Source organism: Grammomys surdaster, unplaced genomic scaffold, assembly GCF_004785775.1.
Source record: "Grammomys surdaster isolate TR1022 unplaced genomic scaffold, NIH_TR_1.0 352, whole genome shotgun sequence".
NCBI lineage: Eukaryota > Metazoa > Chordata > Mammalia > Rodentia > Muridae > Grammomys > Grammomys surdaster.
The window spans coordinates 813371-833300 of NW_021604771.1; the positions used below are offsets into that span (position 1 = coordinate 813371).

The window sequence follows — 19930 nt, forward strand, 5'->3', positions numbered from 1 at the left end:
TGTGATGACATGTGATGACATGTGATGACATGTGATGACATGTGATGCAGACGCTCGTGCAGAGAACATTCCATCCACGTAAACATTTTTTAACATAGAAAAATAAGTGAGAGAAACAAACAAACAAACCAAACCAAAAAACTGATCAAACCCAAAACAACAAAAATCTTGGGCTGGCAGAATGGGAGGAGAGCACTGGTTCCCCAAAATTGTCCTTTGACCTCTACATGACTGCTGTCTCTCTCTCTCACACACACACACACACACACACACACACACACACACACACACACTGCAGCCTGATTTAGAAACTCTTAGAGCAAACTCATTTCCTGATCATAATGTATTAAAATTGGTGACAAGGAACCAAGAGTTGGAAGAAACTTATCCCTGAGGTTTTTCCTCTCTCAGACTAACTCTTGATTGGTCATGGCTGCCTAGAGTTAAAATTCTGAGACAGCAGCTCAGCTGAGAGCAGGAAGAACTCCACAGATAAACTGGTGATGTCTGCTCTGGGTAGTGCACTGATGTTTGAGGCTGGTATGCTTCTTCTTCTCTTAGAAGATGGAGATGTGCCGGGTGGTGGTGGCGCATGCCTTTAATCCCAGCACTTGGGAGGCAGAGGCAGGCGGATTGCTGAGTTCGAGGCCAGCCTGGTCTACAGAGTGAGTTCCAGGACGGCTAGAGCTATACAGAGAACCATGTCTTGAAAAACCAAAACTAAAAACAACAACAACAAAAGAAGACGGAGATGAAAAGGTAGCACGAAGAGCCTTCGTAAAATGAGTGATTACTGACACCCGCCTACTATTTTTCATAATATATAATACATGTGATGGAAAGACTGGGAAAGTAAAGTGTGTGTGTGTGTTGGGGGTGGGGGTGCTCGCAGAACCAGAGCATTCTGTGCTGATTTCCTCTTCTTGCTGCCCTCCTGTGCTGCTATTCTATTTTAGAGATCCTCAATTCCCCAAAGCTGGTCAAGAAAGACTCACCAGAGATGAGAGTAAAGGTGACGGAGTAGATGCCACCTCCACTGCTGCCATCTCTTCGGGGTGAGGGTTCTGGACCCTCAGAGGAGCTGATGTCCACCTGGAAGCGGACAGGCTTCTGGAAGACGGAGGGGCCACCGCTGGCCTTGTATTCGGCCCTGAAGCTGGTCTGGGACAGCACACTGTGACTCAGGCTGGGGATCTAGAAGGTAAGAATATCAATAAGGATGAGGTGAATCTAAGGAACAGATAACTGTCCTACACTGGGCTCTAGACAGGAGCAAGTCTCATCAGCCAATGGGTAAGAGGATAATAAACTAGGCCTGGGGAGGACCCACAGCCCACTGGCTCCCCTTCTGCAGTTCCTCTGCCCCGTGGTCAGAAGAATAAATCTTAAATTCATGTGTTCTCTGATATCTACAAGATAGTTCCAGGCTCCTGCACCATGTGAAATACTGAAATACACTTTCCTTTCCTCCACAAGTAACTGAAAATGGACTGTGGAACTGGTAGTAAGTAAAAAGTGTGAAGATCCATAGATAGAGAAAGGTCTCTGCTAGGACCAGCCCCTCAGATCTTTAAGCATGGTGACCCACTCATCTTCCACTGGAACTCAGGAAGCTGTTAGTTAGGGTCTTACTTCACCACTTCTAGGCTTTAGGCCCAATAGTCTGTTTCTGCCTCCGTGTTCCATAGTGATCAAGGCCACCTCTTGCCAGAAAACTACAAATCCAGTGAGTGTCAGAAGTAAGTCAGGCCGGAGATAGAGTGGCAGGGAGGTGTAGCCTTGTGGTCTGATAAGGATGCAGGACTCTCACCGACAGAAAGGCATGGACAATGTCCGCTTTGATGCTGCTGAGAGGTTTGTCCTTCAGCACGAGGAATATTTGTTCTTCTTTATCCAAGGAGATGAAATTCCCGAACCAGGAACGTTTTGCCAGCCTGGGTGGAATGGAATAGATAGAAGGAGGAGGGTCAGGAAGGCGCTAAGAGACAAGTCCCCTTGGTTCCCTCTTAGTTCCTTCCCTTGTTGAACTCACTCGGGAGAGGATTCTGGTGTCAAACTGGACATCTCCTCGGCGGTAGGGACTAGTTAGGGAAAAGAGAGGGGGGGGGGGGGGGGGGGGGGGGGGGGGGGGGGGCCGGGCGGCGGGAGACAGACAGAGAGAGAGAGAGAGAGCGCAACACTTATTTCTTATTATTTACCATCCAGCACCCTCTGGGTTTAGTCATCTCTCAAATGGCTAACCTTAACTCCAGTCAGACCTGGCCCTTCAGGATAGACAGTGTGGCCAGACCACACCCCCAGGGTGTGGCAGGACCTGTTCCCATCTCTCTCAAGCCCCCAAATCTGCCTCTCTCCAAACTTTATCATCACCATTAGTCTTGGGATTTGGGAAGCAGGCTCTCTTTCCTACCTGAAGACCCCCATGAAATTTTCCATATGACAAGACGTTTAGCCCCTCCTTTCCACATTGGAATCCAGCGGTTGGCAAACCCAGCCTGGCACCTGCTGAGACACTTACCCTGCATCTTACGCCGGTGGAAGCGAGGGGAGCCCAGGAAGCTGTTGCGGATGGAGTTGAGACGACTTCTCCAGGCGGCTCCCCCGACGCCACCGCCTGGGCTGGGAGGTGGCGTTGTTCCTGGGGTCCCGGTAGGGCTGGCTCGGGGTGTGTGCAGAGGTGAGTGCAAGGGGGTTCCACCGGAGGAGCGCGGGGAGCCTGGTGGTCCAGGCAAGGGCGTGGAACGGGCACTGGGGGGTGGTGGCTGCTCTCCAGCGCCCCCACCTCTGGGGCCCCGAGAAGGCAGCGTCTGTGTTTTGGAAGTTGGGGAGCCTCCGCCTCTAGCCTCATCTCCAGCGCCTGGCTCCGGTGAGAAGGAAAAGACCGGACTCTGTGGAGAAGCAGGACCTGGTGAGAATTCGGACTATAACTTCCTGGAGGGAATTGTATTTGGGAGTATTACTTGCTCCCACTTGATAGGGGGACCACAAGACATGCTGGGAATTGTAGTTCAATCAGCCCCACCCACGCTCCAGATTTGAGGCACATGCACTGTCTCCAACCAACTCACTAAGGCTGCAACTCTAGCCTAAGCAGAGATTGGCATGCTGAAGGTACTCAAAGAAATTAAAACCCCTCAGACATACTAATCCTGAGAAGACAAAAATGGTGTTTTTGACACTTCTTGGGCATGAATGCCTCATGGAATAGTATTTTCTGTTGATTTCTCTTATTCTTTGAGGGTCTAGTCTTACCCTTGGGCTGCTCAGAGGGCTGGAGGACAGACCAGTGGAGGCTCCACTGACGCTGCGGGATCTGTTTACAGGGTTAAAAAAATTATCTGAGAGAGTTTCAGAAAGTTCAGATGTTTCTCTGTTTCCATGTCCTCGCAGATGAGGGACCAGGCACGGGAGGTTGAGCAGGGTCTAGAACACTCTGCTCCTTCTATGTTCTGGGACTGAAGATTCTTCCAGAGAGGACAGCCTCTCTCTCACCTCTGACTGTGCTGGGCCATTTCCAAGGCCCGTCTGGTAGGCACTGGGGAGCCACCACTCCCAGCATCTGTGATGCTGAGGACTTCCATGGACTTCCTCTCTGGCCTCCGTTTCCCGTGTCTGCTCAGCATAGGGGAATCCACTCGCTTCCGAGGTGGGTCTGAAGGGAGAGAGTTATTGACCCATCCAATAGGTAAGTTTGCTCAAGTATAAACAGCATATATATGACTAACTTGTAAACAGATGGGGAAACTGAGCCCCAGAGGAGAGAGAAGTTCTCATAAACATAGACTCCCAGACCTACAGCATCTTCCTCCCTCAGGATTCCTGGGATCTGAACTGCCCAGTCAGCCTTCTTACCAACGTCATTCCGAGGAGGCAGGTCCTGGTCTTCACAGCTAGGATACCGCTCTTTCCGATCCAAAAGCAAATAATAGATCATCTTTTCTTGGTTTTCCCTGAGGCAGGGAAGAGGGAGGCGGTTAAGGGAGGACTGGGGTCTGCAATCAGTGCCCAGGGCTAGAGAGATGGATAAGGGTGCTTGCTACTAACGTTTGATGACCTGAATTGTATCCTGGGACCCACATGGTGGAAAGAGAGGACCAAACTTCTGCTAAGTTATCCTCTGGTCTTTACACCATCCTCTCGGACATAATTAAAAACAATGAAAAAAAAAACATGTAAAATAAGGAAATGTGTGTCTCTTTTATTTTTCTTTGGTTTTTGGAGATAGAGTTTCTCTGTGTAGCCCTGGCTGTCCTGGAACTCACTCTGTAGACCAGGCTAGCCTCGAACTCCGAAATCCGCCTGCCTCTGCCTCCCAAGTGCTGGGATTAAGGCTTGCACCACCACTGCCCAGCCAATGATTTATTTATTTATCTTATGTATATGAGTACACCATTGCTCTCTTCAGACACACCAGAAGAGGGCATCGGACCCTATTGTGGTGGATGGTTGTGAGCCACCATGTGGTTGCTGGGAATTGAACTCAAGACCTCTGGAAGAGCAGTCAGTGCTCTTAGCCACTGAGCCATCTCTCCAGCCTGGAGATATGTGTCTCAGTGAGATCTCCTTCCTTCCTTTCCATCTGCTGTGGATCTCCGAGCTCAGGCCACCTAATAGATCTGCCCCCATATCCAAGGGTACAAGTCCAGCCCTTCTCCCTCGCACCAAGGAATCCAGACCCCAGCCCTTCTCCTTTAAATTTCCCCCTCCCACCACAGTCCCTAAAGTCCAAGCCCTTAGCCCTCCCCCCTCAGATACAGGCGTTCAGGTCTTATTTCTCATTTTGGACTCAGAATAACATTTTTTCCCATAAGCCAACATAGTTGGCTTCCTATGGTCCAGTGTACATCACAACTTAAGTACTTCTACGTAATGAAGACAGCATCCATGCCTGTCTCAGTATTACTTTCTCTGAGCATTTCCAGATTGCAATTGCTCCTGTGTACCAGCGCTAAATGGTGTCAGTTCTCTAAAACTGGATGCGGCACGCCCCCTTCAGGCTGTCTAGGGAACTGCTACAACCGGTTCAACCCGTGAAGTGGGGCGCTGCCGGTGAAAAGGATCTTGGGAGCTCTTACTCTTCGCTTCGCAGTTCTCTGTGCAGCCGCTCTCGGTCTCTGAAGCAGCCCAGAGACGCCATGCTTTCCAGAACGTCAGGGTCCAGCTCGCCATTGGAAGGCAGGCTCCGCATGGCTACTCTGCGGCCTGGGGCTGGCTCCAGGCAAGGGTCTGGTTCGTGTTTCCCGCCCCTGGAATGGTGCAGAAACACTTTGGAGAAAATAGCATATGTAATAGAACCTTTATCATCCTAGACTTATGTCAAATGCCCAGGATCTGGGGAGTCTGGGTCTCCAGCTTTACTTCCTCAGACTCAGGGGGCCCAGACCCTAGTTCTCCCATCTCTGGTCTCCACACCCTCCCTTTCTTTAGCTTTGTCCTCCTCGGCCCATATTCGGAACTTTGAGACTGTAGTTCCCTCCGTCCCACTCCACCCATCAGGAACATGGTCTCCCACCCTCCACCTTTCTATTTTGACCCCAGTGCCCTACCTCCCGCAGGTACCCAACTGCTCAATTCCCTCCTACTCACAGATACCAAGGATGTTTCTGAATTTGCTCCAGCTGTGAAGGGGTGGGTCACAGAGAAGCAGAAATTAGGTCATATACAAACATCGGGCAGGCAATTAAGTAGAATTGATTAGCATTGGATCTGTGAGTTCACTGACCCATCATTCCCCAACCCAAGGCAGGGTGACATCATCTACTCCCCCTGGTGGTGGGATAGCATATTGTTCTGAGCACCTGTAGACTGGCCATTTTTAGGCCCCTGGTAGCAGTTTACTGCATGCACAGTGCCAGCCTTTGGAACCCCTGCCCATCCCTCAAAGCGCCATCCCCAAGGCCTGAGATCCTTGGTCCAACTTGGAAATGATTTTCTAGTTTGTAAGTTTTAGTTTTTGCTGGGTCTTAGGCTTCTAGTGTAACCAGCAAACTCATCCAATCCCAGGATTCACAGGCAGGCCCCGGAAACTCTCCTAAGGAATCTGTCATCCCACGAACCATTTCTCTTCTGCCAGTCTCTCCCTACTTACACTGAGCCTTTTTTCGGGCTCCACTTCAATCATCCCTCTCAGGAGGCTCTGGCAGTCTGGAGGGATAAAGTGTGGCATGTGGAAGACACCACGCTTCACCTTCTCCAGCAGCTGGCGCAGGTTGTCATCATCAAAGGGCAACGCCCCCTGTGCAAGATATCATCAAGAACCCTCAGGTCAGTGGTTCTCAACCTGTGAGTTGGGGTCCTTTGGGGGGTGGTGTACAGGCATGTAGCGCCAGGCCCACTTTATGTAGTGTGGGGGATGGAACCAGAGGCTTCCTGTGTCCTGGGCAAGCAATCCACCAAGTGAGCTCCATCATTGGATCTTTCTTTACTGCAGTGGTTCTCAACCTGTGAGTCACGACCCCGTTAGCAGGTCAAATGACCCTTGTACAGGGGTCGTCTAACACCATCAGAAAACACAGATGTTTACATGTTCGTAACAGTAGTAAACTCACAGTTATGAAGTAACAACAAAAACAACTTTATAGTTGGGGGGGTGTCACTATAACCCAAGGAACTGTATAAAGGAAGGTTGAGAGCCACTGCCTTAGGCAGTGACTGGCCAGGGGATGGGCTGGAGAGATGGCTCAGTGGTTACGAGCACTGACAGCTCTTCCAGAGGTCTTGAGTTCAATTTCCAGCAACCACATGGTAGCTCACAACCATCTGTAATGGGATCCAATGCCCTCTTCTGGTGTGTCTGAAGACAGCGACAGTGTACTCATATAAATATAATAAATCTCTAAAAAAAAAAAAAAAGATTGAGAGTTGGGGAGGACCTTACTATCCTCCCCTGTATAGGGCTGGAGATGTCGTCAGCCAGTGGATTGTTTGCCTAACTTCCAGGGAGCCCTGGGTCCCATCCCCAGCACCAGTGTGGTGGCATGGGCCTATAACCCCAGAACTTGGGAGGTAGAGGCAGGAGCATCAGAAGTTCAAGATCATTTTTGGTTACACAGTGAGCTTGAGGTCAGCCTGCGTGATGTAACACACTGCCACACACCAAAACCACATTAAAACAGAAACAAAACAAAGATATGTCAAAACTAAAATAATCCTCTCTCTCTAAATCCTCATGCACACCTTCAATCCCAGCACCAGGGAGGAAGAGGCAGGTGGATCTTTCTGAGTTTGAGGCCAGCCTAGTCGACAGAGCAAGTTCTAGGACAGCCAAAGTTACCAGTGAGACCTGTATAGAGCTGGAGACGTAGTTCAGCCAAACTAACTAACTAACTAACTAACTAACTAACTAACTAACAAACTAATGAACTCACAAACAAAGAGGGTCTGGTGTAGTAGTGCATGCCTTTAATCCCAGAACTTGGTAGACATGGCAGGCAACCTCTGTTGGTTGGGGGCCAGCCTGGTCTACATACAAAGACCCTTTTTGAAACAAACACCAAACAAACAAATGAAGAAAGAAAGAAAGAAAGAAAGAAAGAAAGAAAGAAAGAAAGAAAGAAGAAAGAAAGAAGGAAAGAAGGAGGACGGCTGGGGATGTGGTTCAGTTGGCCGTAGAGTGCTTTTCTACCACGCACAAAGTTGTGCACAACTCCCAGCACTGCATAAACGGGACGTGGAACTGACTCCTGTAACCCTAGCCCTGGGAGGAGGTAGAAGCAAGAAGATCCAATGCTCAATATCATCTCCGGTTACATAATGAGGTCAAACCAGTCTGGGACATATGAGAACCTGTCTCAAATAGGGCCACGACCTGACATGTAACCCAGACATGTCCTGCCAAGCCTATACACCACAGCTGATCCCTGAGACCCACACGGTGAAGGGAAGAATTGCTTCCTGCTAGCTGTCCTCTGACCTCACGCATGCCTTAAATACCCCGGCTAGCACACATGTTCCCTTTCCCACCCAATGAATACGTAAATAAATGTTTAAAATAATAAAGAAAATACGAGAATAAAAGGAGAAACAGGAGAAAATACAGGTGGGACAGGATGATGTCGTGTTCAGGATTGGGACCAAGCAAGAAGAGGGTCTGGTCTGACGTAAGGAATCAGAGGAGGACTTTCTCAAATGGTTTAAATGGCTGACCCTGGTATCTAGGGGCGTGGGCGGAATGCAGGGTGAAGGTAGATGGGGAGAGAGCACCTTCTTACTGGTCTTGGAGTCAGACAGCCTGCCTCTGGCTCTGGTGCCTGATGGTATTGGCAGTGAGTCTCAGCTTCTTGCCTCTGTGTACGGGAAAGACTATGGGACAGATTGAAAATATCAGCCACAGCACAGCTGGTCCTCATTACTCTCGGAAGTCCAATTTTATATAATCACTGCGATCAGTGAGTTAGTGAGTCCTGGAATAGTGGGTGAGCTCTCTGCTCAAAACCAGCTGGGTTCCTTCTACCCACTGCCCACAACCTTTGCATCAAGGTCAGTCATTACTCTAAGGTGTTTGTAATGTGCTTTTTGTTGCTTCTCTGTTTGCAGTACTGGAGGGGAAACCTGGGATCTTGCATTTAATTTAAATCTCCCCAATTGTTGGTACTGTAATTATTCACATGTAATTATTTAATGAGGAGGACTACCGAGGCTTACACAAAGAGAGCGACTTGCTTGTCCAAGATGAGTTAGTAGAGATTTGTCCTACTGATGACAAAAAGCTGAGCACTGGGCTTGGAGATCTAGCTCAGAGATCTTGCATAATAAACATGAAGCCCTGGGTTCAACTTCCAGTATGGTATTTACCTAGCCTTTAATCCCAGCATTCGGGAGGCGGAGGCAGGGAAAATCTGAGTTCAAGACCAGCCTGGTATACAGAGTGAGTTATAGGATAGCCAGGGCCACACAGAGAAACCCTGTGATAAAACCAAAGACAAACCAACCAATCAAACAAGCAAAAACCAAACCAAAACAACAACAACAACCAACAAAAAACCAAATTGGGTCTGGAGAAATGACTCATCCATTAAGAGTACTTGCTGCTCTTGCAGGGATCTGGGCTTGATCCTCACCGTCCACATGCTGTCCTCATAATCCCCCATAATTCCACTTCCAGGGGATTCAGACACCTTTTCTGGCACCAACAGGCACCAGGCAAACACATAGTTCACAGGTATATCCAGGCAAAACACTCATACACAGGAAAAAAATCTTAAAAAGAAACTTAAAAAGAAACTCTCAGGGGCCTGGAGAGATGGCTCAGTGTTAAGAGCGCTGACTGCTTTTCTAGGGGACCCAAGTTTAGTTCCCAGCACTTACATGAGGAAGTTTGTAACCATCTCTAACTCCAGCTCCAGGGGATCTGACACCCTCTTATTTCCCACAGACACTCATGTACACACACACACACACACACACATACACACACACACACACAGACACACACATGGACGCGGACACATGGACATAAAAATAAAAATAAACCTTAAAAAGAAATGCTCAGAAGAGGGTGGCGGTGGTGGCACACGCCTTTAATCCCAGCACTTGGGAGGCAGAGGCAGGCGGATTTCTGAGTTCGAGGCCAGCCTGGTCTACAGTGTGAGTTCCAGGACAGCCAGGGCTACACAGAGAAACCCTGTCTCGAAAAACCAAAAAAAAAAAAAAGAAGAAATCTTGCTTCTGGACATGGTGGGACACACCTTTAATCTGAGCACTCAGAAAGTAGAGGCAGGTGGATCTCTGTGAGTTCTGGGCCTCTACAAAGGGAGACCAGGACAGCCAGAAAAAGAAACCCTGTCTCAAAAACTTAAAAGAAAGAAAGGAAGGAAGGAAGGAAGGAAGGAAGGAAGAAAGAAAGAAAGAAAGAAAGAAAGAAAGAAAGAAAGTAAGTTTGCTTTAAGTGAGTTATTAGTTCATACTGCATTAGGGGGTTTATGACAGACCAATTCTGGGTCTTCAAAAATCAGTCAACTAAATGTACAAAGATGAAAGCCACTGACATGAGCCCTAACCTGGACGAGCTTATGATAGACATGGCGGGGGGTGGGGGGGAGATAAGGCATGAAGAATTATGCAACAAAACGCATACTGAGAACCCGGATTGTGGGATTATGGGTAGGACGAAGGACACTTATCAAAAGATCCAACCTGGGGAAAGGCAAGGGTGGCCAGAGGGAGGCTCTGGGAAGTGTGTGCGAGAAATGACCATGGACTGAGGTTTACAGCGGTTGTTGATACTCACTCGCTGAACCTAGAACCAGCAAGGATGGAGGCACATTCTAGGCCTAGCACGAAAAGCTCTGGGTTCAGTTGCTAATGCTGCCCAAACCAAGTGTGGTGGCACACGTCTGTGATCTAAACATTTGGGAGGTAGAGCATCAGGAGTTCAAAGCCATCTTTGCCTATCTAGGGCTATCCTAGGAGACATGCTATACTGCCTGTCCCTCCCTGTATCAATGCTTCTCAACCTGTTGGTGACACTCCTTGGGGTGGGGATCAAACGACCTATCCATAGGGGCTGCCTAAGACCATCAGAAAACACAGATATTGACATTAAATTCATAACAGCAGCAAAATGACAGTTATGAAGTAGCAATGAAAATAATCTTCTGGTTGGGGGTCACCACAACATGAGGAGCTCTGTTAAATAAAGGGCTTCATCATTAAGGAAGGTCGCAAACCACTGCTTTCTATAAAAATGCACACATCTATGTGGGAGCTCTCACACACACATGTAGGAGATCACACAGTACCCATACACATACAGGGGAGAGATCACACACATATGTTTACATTTATGGGATCACACATACAGATATTAAGAGATCATACACATATACCACACACACGAACACACATACATGTATTGGGAGATAGTCATTCAATCATACACACACACACATTCAAGATCCCTTGCTCTCAAAAACACCTTCATACATTCAAGAAATCTCTCTCCCTCTCTCTCTCTCTCTCCCTCTCTCTCTCTCTCTCTCTCTCTCTCTCTCTCTCTCTCTCTTTCTCTCTCTCTCTCTTTCTCTCATCCACGCAGTCACACACACATACAAATATTTAAGAGAACACACACACAGACTTTGGGAAATCTCATAGACACACACACACACACACACAGAGTCACTCTTTAGGGGGTGACCCCGGGGATGAAAATGCATGTAAGATTCTACGCTCTGCTGGGTGACACTGTTCTAGAAACACAGTGGTAGTGGCAAAAGGCACCTTACCACAAGCAGGGCAAACAGGATGACTCCACAGCTCCACATGTCTGCCCGGCGGCCATCATACTTTTCCCCCTGAAAAGGCAGAAGGTGTCATTTCAATGGCACTTCTGTCCCGCCTCTGTCCACTCCCCTCTATCTCTCCCTGCCCTTCACTCACCTTGATCACCTCTGGACATGCGTAATGGGGGGACCTGGAGAAAGAGAAGGATAGGGAGACAGGGGTAAGAGGCTATGAGCCCAGGCTGGCTTCTTCCCCTTCCCAGGAACCCAGGGAGGGATTCCCACTCACCCGCAGCTGGTCTCCAGGAGGCTGTCCCCCACCTGCAGGGATGCCATGCCAAAGTCTGCGATTCGGATGTTGTTTTTCTCATCCAACAGCAGGTTCTCTGGCTTCAGGTCTCTGTGACTAAGACAGACAGGTGGGGTTCAGCTTTGGATGCCCAGGAAAAAACCCCCCACACTCATTCAGTCTCTCTGAAAGTGAAGTACTTCTAATGTTTTTTAAGGACAAAAGCATCATGTAGCTCAGGCTAGCCTCACACTAGTTATGTAGTCGAGGATAGCCTTGAAATCCTGGTCTTCTTGCCTCTATCTCCTATGTTCTGGGAGTACAGATATGTCCCATCAAGCCTGACTTTCTTTTGTGTGTGTGTGTGTGTGTGTGTGTGTGCGTGTGTGTTAGAGTCATGCTACAAGGTAGGTCTTGCTCAAATTGACTTCTAATTTGACTCAGTCCTTCTGCCTTAGTCTCGCAGGGAGTGAGATTACAGGCATATGCCACCATGCTTGATTCTTCATGCCTTTTTGTGTATGTGCGTGTGCATATGTATGGGAAGCCTGGGGAGGCAACACGTTGACATCCCTGTCTTCCCCAATTGCTCTCTACTGTGCCTTTTTGTTTGTTGTTTGTTTTTGTTTTTGTTTTTTTGTTTTTTTGGTTTTTCGAGACAGAGTTTCTCTGTGTAGCCCTGGCTGTCCTGGAGCTCACTCTGTAGACCAGGCTGGCCTCGAACTCAGAAATTCGCCTGCCTCTGCCTCCCAAGTGCTGGGATTAAAGGCGTGCGCCACCACCGCCCGGCCGGACTATACAGAAAAACCCTGTCACGAAAAAAAAAACAAAAAAAAAAAAAAAAAAAAAAAAAAAAAAAAAAGAAAAAAAAAGCGTGCGCCACCACCGCCCGGCGTTTGCTTGTTTTTTTTAAAGCAGGTTTTCTCTGTCTGCCTTGGCTGTCCTGGACTCACAGAGATCCACCTGCCTCTGCCTCCTGAGTGCTGGGATTAAATGCATATGCCACCACCACCTGGCAGGTGATTTTATTTTTTAATTATTTTTTAATTTAATTTTTGAGATTTTATTTTATGTGTCTGAGTGTTTACCTGAATGTATGTGAATGTACTATGTGCGTGTAGTGACTCTGGGGGCTAAGAGAGAATGCTGGATTCCATGGGCCTGGAGTTTGGGTTACCTAGCTTAATATTAATATTATACTTTCCAAGTCTATTCAGTTTTCTCTTTTTTCTTTCCTTTCTTTCAAATTATTTTATCTTATGTGGATGAGTATTTTGCCTCTATGCATGTATTGGCACCATACAGCTAGACGCCTGGTGCCTGAAGAGGTCAGAGCGGGGGTTGGAGCTCCTGGAAATGGAGCTGTGATTCTGAGCTCCTATGTAGGTATGGAAAACTGGACCCCGGTCTTCCTAAAAAGCAGCTACTGCTTGCAACCTCTGAGCCATCTCTACAGCCCCAACTTAAAATTTACTTATTTATTTATTAAGACAGGGTCTCCCTATGATGCCTTGGGCTGTCCTGGAACTCAATGTGGATGTCTAGAATCCACACACAGGAAGAACCCAAAAGTTATCTTCTGACCTCAACATGTGAGTCATGGAACCTGCACCCCTTCCCCAGTATATAAATAAGTGTTGTTTTTTTTTTAAAGAGAAATATAAAAATATGACAAGGTATAGTAGCTCATGTATTAATCTGAGCATTCTGGAGGCTGAGGCAGAAGGATTGATATGAGTTCCAGGCCAATCTGGGCTACACTGTAAGATTCTGTCTCCAAGAAATATAAAAATACTTCCATATCAAGTCCCCCCCCCAAAACAGTTTCTCTGTGTAAGCTGTCCTGGGACTCGCTCTGTAAACCACAATGACCTCGAACTCAGAGATCTGACTGCCTCTGCCTCCCAAGTACAACAATTAAAGGCATGCACCTCCATGCCCAGCTATTATTACTATAGGAGTGCCTATCAAGTAATTTTTTAAAACTTTTTAAAGATCTACCTGTTTCTCCCTCTTGAGTGCTGGGATTACAGATGTAAGCCACAACAGGCTTCAAGTAATTTTTTTTTTTTTTTTTTTTGGTTTTTCGAGACATGGTTTCTCTGTATCTCTGGCTGTCCTGGAACTCACTCTGTAGACCAGGCTGGCCTCAAACTCAGAAATCCGCCTGACTCTGCCTCCCAAGTGCTGAGATTAAAGGCGTGCGCCACCACCGCCCGGCTTTAAGTAATTTTTTAAAAAAACAAAAACCTTGCCACTCAAAGCAGAAAGGTCCTGCTTCAGGACCTTTCTATTCCTTGACCAAACTCAAGATTTAAGGGTCAAATCTGGAGGGAAATGGGGCTGTAGAATTGTGTAGTTTCTATTTGGAGTGGTCAGTAAGTGGGTCACGCACACTATGTTGAATACCGTCCCTTATAGGCTATAAAGTCTTCAGTGTGAGAGCTTGAGTCCCTGGCTGCTCAAAAAGGTGTGGAACCTAACTTAAATAATCTGAGTTGAGTAGCCTTTTTAAAAGATTCTCTCTCTCTCTCTCTCTCTCTCTCTCTCTCTGTCTCTCTGTCTCTGTGCGCCCCCGTGTGTGTGTGTGAATGTGCATGTGGTTGCAGGCGTCTAGTGAAGCGAAGCCAGAGGTATTTCATCTTCCTGGATCCTGAAGCTGGACTTACAGCAGTTCTGAGGCTTTAGATATGGGTCTTGGATCCTCTGCATTCTCATTCTAGACACTGAGAAATCACTTTAGCCACACCTCCTTTTGTTTTTAAAGATAGGATCTTTCTATGTAGCCCTGGCTGGGCTAGAATTTCTTATATAGACCTTGCTGGTCTCAAACTCTCAATGGAGCTCCTGCCTCTGTCTCCTAGGTGCTAGGATTATAGGTATGTACCCCTCACCCTAAATGCTACATGCATCCTATCTTGTCTGGGTTAAAGGCAGGTCATTGAGGAAAAGTAGTATCTCTCTGTAGGGATATTCATGTCATAAACATGAACTGTGATTTTTACCTCATACCAAACACAATTATTAACTTGAAAGGGACCCAGGTTTAAATGCAAGAGATAAAACTGTATAGCTTCTAGAAGTCACCATCGGATAAAACTGCAGTGACCTTGACTTAGTTTTAAGCAGCACAGAAGTGCTGGCAAGCTGGACGGGGGAGGTGGGAGCCACTTGCCTTCCGGCCTGATGACCTCAGTTTGATCCCTAGGACCCATAAGTGGACAGAACAGGTTCCTAAAAGTTGTCCTATGATCTCCACGTGCACACTGTTGCACACATGTGCGCACACTCTCTTACACACACACACCAATAAAGAAAATAAAATGTACAAAACACCAAATACAGAGCTGTATGTGGTGGCGCACACCTGTAATGTGAGTAAACAGGAGGCTGAGACAGGAGGATTGCAGTGAGTTTGAGGGCAGCCTAGTCTACATAGAGAGGAGCTTTATGAAACATGGTCTCTCTCTCTCACAAACACAAAGAAAAAGGGAAAAAAAGATTGGGGATGTATTGCAAATGGTAGTGCTTGCCTAGCCTGCCAAAGCCCCCCCCCATACACACACACACACACATACACACACACACATACACACACACACATACACACACACATACACACATACACACACACATACACACACACACATACACACACACATACACACACATACACACACACATACACACACACATACACACACATACACACACACACACACATACACACACACACATACACACACACATACACACACATACACACATACACACACACATACACACACACATACACACATACACACACACATACACACACACATACACACACACATACACACACATACACACACACATACACACACACATACACACACATACACACACACATACACACACACATACACACACACATACACACACACACATACACACATACACACACATACACACATACACACACACATACACACACACACATACACACACATACACACACACATACACACACACACATACACACACACACACACACTTACTTAAAAGAAAGTTCTAAAATTACATAGCAACCATGTACAAGACTGAAAATGTATTTAAAACCACTAAATTGTACACTATTTCAAAAGGGTAAATTGTATGGTCTGAGTTACAATACCAGGAATTAAAAAAAAAAAAGTTAGGGCTGAGGGCTAACCACACTGGTTTCTGCTCAGCCCTTCATGTGGCTGCAGCAACCAGCCTCCTGGGCCACCCTCAGTCATCTCCCCTCTGCAGCTGTCCCCTCACCAGATGGAGTAGCTGTGGCAGAAGTCCAGCGCTGACACGATCTGTCGGAAGAACTTTCGGGCCTCCTTGGGTGTCAGTCTCCCTTTTTTTACCAGGTAGTCGAACAGCTCACCACCAGAAACGTGCTCAAGAACCAAGTATCTGAAAGACACAGACGGGGCAGACGGCTGGAAGGGGCATGCGAAGGGCCGAGACCCGCTATCCCTTTTCTGAAGACGGTGAAGCCCCAATTCCCACCAGTCTCTGCAAGAAAGAAATTTTAACTGCAGTCCCTGGGAAAGAGATTCCAGTTGCCACAAGCCTCCAAGAGAAGTGATTCCTATATCCACATGTCTCTAGGAAACCAAAACTCAATTCCCACTAGTCCTGTGTGGCACTGATTCCCAAGGAAACTCTTGGTTGTTTTTGGAGATAATGCAACTCACTGGCACCTGAGGTCAGAAACCATAGTCCCCACCGAACTCTGGGAAATAAAGACCCTACTCCCATTAGCACATTCCCCACCCACAGCCCAAGTGTCTAATTCTCACTAGCCTGTGAACAATTCCAAGTTCTCATTCACTTTCAGGCAGTGACAATTACAGTCTACACCAAAGATAAATTACAACTCCCATCAATTTAAAGAAGCTTAAAAAAACAAAAACAAAACCCTTCCAATTCCCATAAGCCTCTGGGACATTGACAGTCCCAGTTCCCATCAGCCACCTGGATTCTAGAGACCCCAAATCCCATCAGGCTCTGAAAGATTAAACCTCCAGTTCCTATCAGCTCCCAGGAAACAAAATCTCGATTTTTTGAGCTGTTGGCCAGCTAGATTCCCATGTGAAGCACAAACTCTCATGAGCCCTCTCTCAGCTTTGGTGGTGGAGTGGGAGTGGTAACCATCAATTGTGGAGACAATGGCTTCTCCTTGCCTCCACACCTGGGAAGCCTAAGAACTACAACTCCCATGAGGACCTGGAGCTGCACACCGCTTCCAGCTTGTGGAAACCTATTCTACCAATCTGATGGATGTTGGAGTAGTGGCTTTAACCTATACCCTGGGGAGGTTGGGGAGTGGGAAAGGGGACTGTGAGGCTGGTCCCCTCTTCTGTTGTCTATTCCAGCTGTTCTTTGGGCCACCAGAGTGTGCACAAAGAGTCATTCTCTGCAGCCCAGACAGCTGACCCTACCCCCATCATCACTGGATGGTAATGGACTTTATGATACTGACACAGGACTCCAGAGGAGCCCTACTGTTGGGGTGGCTAGCCTTGGCCTTGGAAGGGATGTTATGACAGGAGAGACCTCAGATGTCCCAGAGTGGGAATTTGCAAGGATCCTTTAGGGTCCTTCAAGGCTAATGTAACCCTAACTGCGTTGGGAAGAAAGAGGCAGCTAGGTGGGTTTGGTGGTCCAGGATGGCAACCCCAGTTACTCAGGAGGCTGAGGCAGAAAGATAGCAGCAAGAGGCTCAGCCTGTGTTCTGCACTGTACAGGACCACTGTACTCTGCTGTACTATAAGTAACATCAGGCAGAGTGTAGACTGAGGGATGTTCTTGTACCCAAGGGAAGGACTGGGCATTCAGTGACCTGACCTAAAAGTTAAAAAAAAAATTCTTTCTTTCTTTCTTTCTTTCTTTCTTTCTTTCTTTCTTTCTTTCTTTCTTTCTTTTTCCCCCTTTTTAAAAGATTGGTTACAAGTAGCCTATTCTGGCCTCCAACACCACCACATAGCTGAGGGTGACCTTGAACTCTTGACAGTTCTGCCTCAGCTTAAGAGAGCTGAGATGATACATGTGTGCTGCCACAACCAGTTATGTAGAAGGACTCTACCCATCGAGTTACATCTCCAGCCCAGAAGCTTGAGTTTTGCCAGGCTACACTAACTAGGTCCTGTCTCTGGAAAGGTCTCTATACCATGGGGAGGGAGAATGAGGGGCTGGGCGTCTATAAATACCTACAAATATTTCTTGTTCTCGTAGACGTCGTGGAGTTTGAGCACGTGAGGGTGTTCAATGAGCTTCAGGATGGCGATTTCCCTCTCCACCTGAGGGGCCAAGAACACAAGAGAAAGGGTCAGCATGACCTCCCTGCCTTTCTTTCTGCACCTAAGGACACTCCTGCTACACATACATACTTGTGTGCACATGCGCGCGCGCACACACACACACACACACACACACACGTGCATACACACCCACCTTCATCAGCACCGATTCCGACAGCTTCTCCCTGTTCACAATCTTCACAGCGACCTTCTGACCCGTGATGCAGTGGACCCCAAGTTTAACTAGACCTGGAGATTGGATTTAAAATACGGAGTGTTCTACTGGAGTTCTCCCTGCTCTGAAGTTGTCAACACCCCCCACGCCCCCTGCTTGGCTGCCCATTTCTTCTATCCTGAATTTCTGCATTTGAACTGGTAGCCAACAGCTGCCATTCCTACAACACACAACTCCTTTTACCACTCATGTTGCCGACTTTTGGTCCTTCTGACTGTCCACCCTCTGCCCACCCCCTCCATTGGCCTCCCCTGGCTTTTCATTCTGACTCTCTGGCCTTCTGGTATGTCTGCCCAGCTTCATCTTTCCTTTCAGATTTCAGAAACCCTATAATCTCACAAAATACACTCTCAATTTTTCTTCTTTCCCAAGCCTTCCCATCCTCACCTCCTTCCAAAACCCAACCCTTCAATTATTCTTTTTTAAACTCTTAAAGAATAGCTGCCATGGTCAAAAAGCATGCATATTCCCTGAGCACTCCTCAGAGTCCAGAGCCCAGCTATGTACAGTGTCTTCTTCTCAGTCCCAGGAATCCAGATCTCATCCCTCCTTCCTTGGCCCCAGCCCTCCTCCCTCAGACCCAGGAGTGCAGGTTCCTGACCCCTCCTCCTTTCATAGTTCTCGAATTGAGGTCAACAACACGTCACACTCTTACTACCAGGATATAAAGGGCTGACCTCCCTTTCCTATCTCAGGCCTGGAGCTCAACTTCATAGGGACCCAGAACCCACAGCCTGGAATACTGGAGGTGGCTTCCCAGTTCACCTCAACCCCCTGCCTAGAAGGAGGTGGTTGTGGCCACCTTCAGCTTTTAGCATCAATCAAAGATAACTCTGCTTTCCAGGACCACTCCTGGCTGGGAGCGGGGCTCTCTACAGTCCACCTCTCCATTCTATTTCCACACTGCAGAATGGGGAGAATGTAGTCGACCTCACACCCTAGGGCTCCAGCTCGCTGCCCAGAGCCCAGATGGCCCCTTTTGAGCGTGAGAAGAGGGACAGGAAAGCAGTCTCTCTCGGGATGGACGCACCTCCACCCAGCCTGCACCTCCACCCTGCCTGCGGCTGTACTGCAGCACCCGCCTGCCTCAGCTTGCAGAATTATCCGGGGCCCCACACCCGCAACGGGCCTACTTCCCCACCGCTTCCTGAAGCCCCTCCAATATCTGCCCCAATAGGGTTATTTGAGCTACAGTAGTTCAGACCCCGAGACTTCTCCCTCGGACCCAGAAGTCCCAGACCCCTGCCCTCTCGGGGCCTCAGCGTCAGACTCTACTCCGTACACCGTGGGCACTTGGAACCAAACCCCTTTTCTATGAAGGACCCAGGGGTCTGCCCTTTAAATATCCGTGGTCCCGCCCTCTGCCCCTTCCTGCACCCCGCCCCCGCCCCAGGTGTCCGTTCAGGTTCTAGGCTCACCTGTCTGTCCTTTGCCCAGCGTCTTTTCCAGCCGATAGGGGCCCACATATTGGGCGTGCTGGGGTGGGTGTGGGTGTGGGTGTGGGAGGTGGTAGGCGGGGGAGCCCCCGCCACCTTCCTTGGACCCGGACGACATGGTGCCCTTGGTCCCGGCCCGACCGGTCCCCCGGCCGCCCCCCCTGCGGCCCGTCGCCCCGTTCCTCCGGTGGGGGCCGGCGACACCTCCGTCCCGGCCCCCCCCGGTTGCTCCCCACTTCTCCGGGGGTCCCCAGGGGGCTGGGCTGGCCCCCCCCAGTCGGTGGGCCGCAGAGCTGGGGGAGGGGGGGCTGCCGGGGGGGTCAGGCCCCTGGAATCAGCATGGCGGGGGGGGGCTACGCGGCCCCCCCTCCCCAGCCCGTCCCTGGCCGGCCCCCCCCTTCCTGTGCCTCCCCCTGCAGGGGGGGTCTGAA

General features: G+C 48.5%; 1 protein-coding gene across 1 annotated transcript in view; it reads right to left on the minus strand.

The window, feature by feature from the left end:
• Brsk1 (BR serine/threonine kinase 1) overlaps nucleotides 1-19894 on the minus strand; it is a 25985-nt gene extending 6091 nt beyond the window's left edge. Inside the window, exons 1-17 of the mRNA XM_028779440.1 lie at nucleotides 19482-19894; nucleotides 17983-18077; nucleotides 17743-17828; nucleotides 15799-15939; nucleotides 11512-11628; nucleotides 11380-11413; nucleotides 11226-11294; nucleotides 6089-6235; nucleotides 5587-5618; nucleotides 5076-5246; nucleotides 3853-3950; nucleotides 3493-3652; nucleotides 3253-3313; nucleotides 2519-2888; nucleotides 2033-2081; nucleotides 1811-1934; nucleotides 996-1194 (exon numbers count right to left, since the gene is read on the minus strand). Of these exons, the coding sequence (XP_028635273.1) occupies nucleotides 996-1194; nucleotides 1811-1934; nucleotides 2033-2081; nucleotides 2519-2888; nucleotides 3253-3313; nucleotides 3493-3652; nucleotides 3853-3950; nucleotides 5076-5246; nucleotides 5587-5618; nucleotides 6089-6235; nucleotides 11226-11294; nucleotides 11380-11413; nucleotides 11512-11628; nucleotides 15799-15939; nucleotides 17743-17828; nucleotides 17983-18077; nucleotides 19482-19617 (2089 nt within the window). The 5' untranslated portion in view covers nucleotides 19618-19894. The remainder of the gene's footprint in view (nucleotides 1-995; nucleotides 1195-1810; nucleotides 1935-2032; nucleotides 2082-2518; nucleotides 2889-3252; nucleotides 3314-3492; nucleotides 3653-3852; nucleotides 3951-5075; nucleotides 5247-5586; nucleotides 5619-6088; nucleotides 6236-11225; nucleotides 11295-11379; nucleotides 11414-11511; nucleotides 11629-15798; nucleotides 15940-17742; nucleotides 17829-17982; nucleotides 18078-19481) is intronic.
• Nucleotides 19895-19930: the final 36 nt, after the last annotated feature.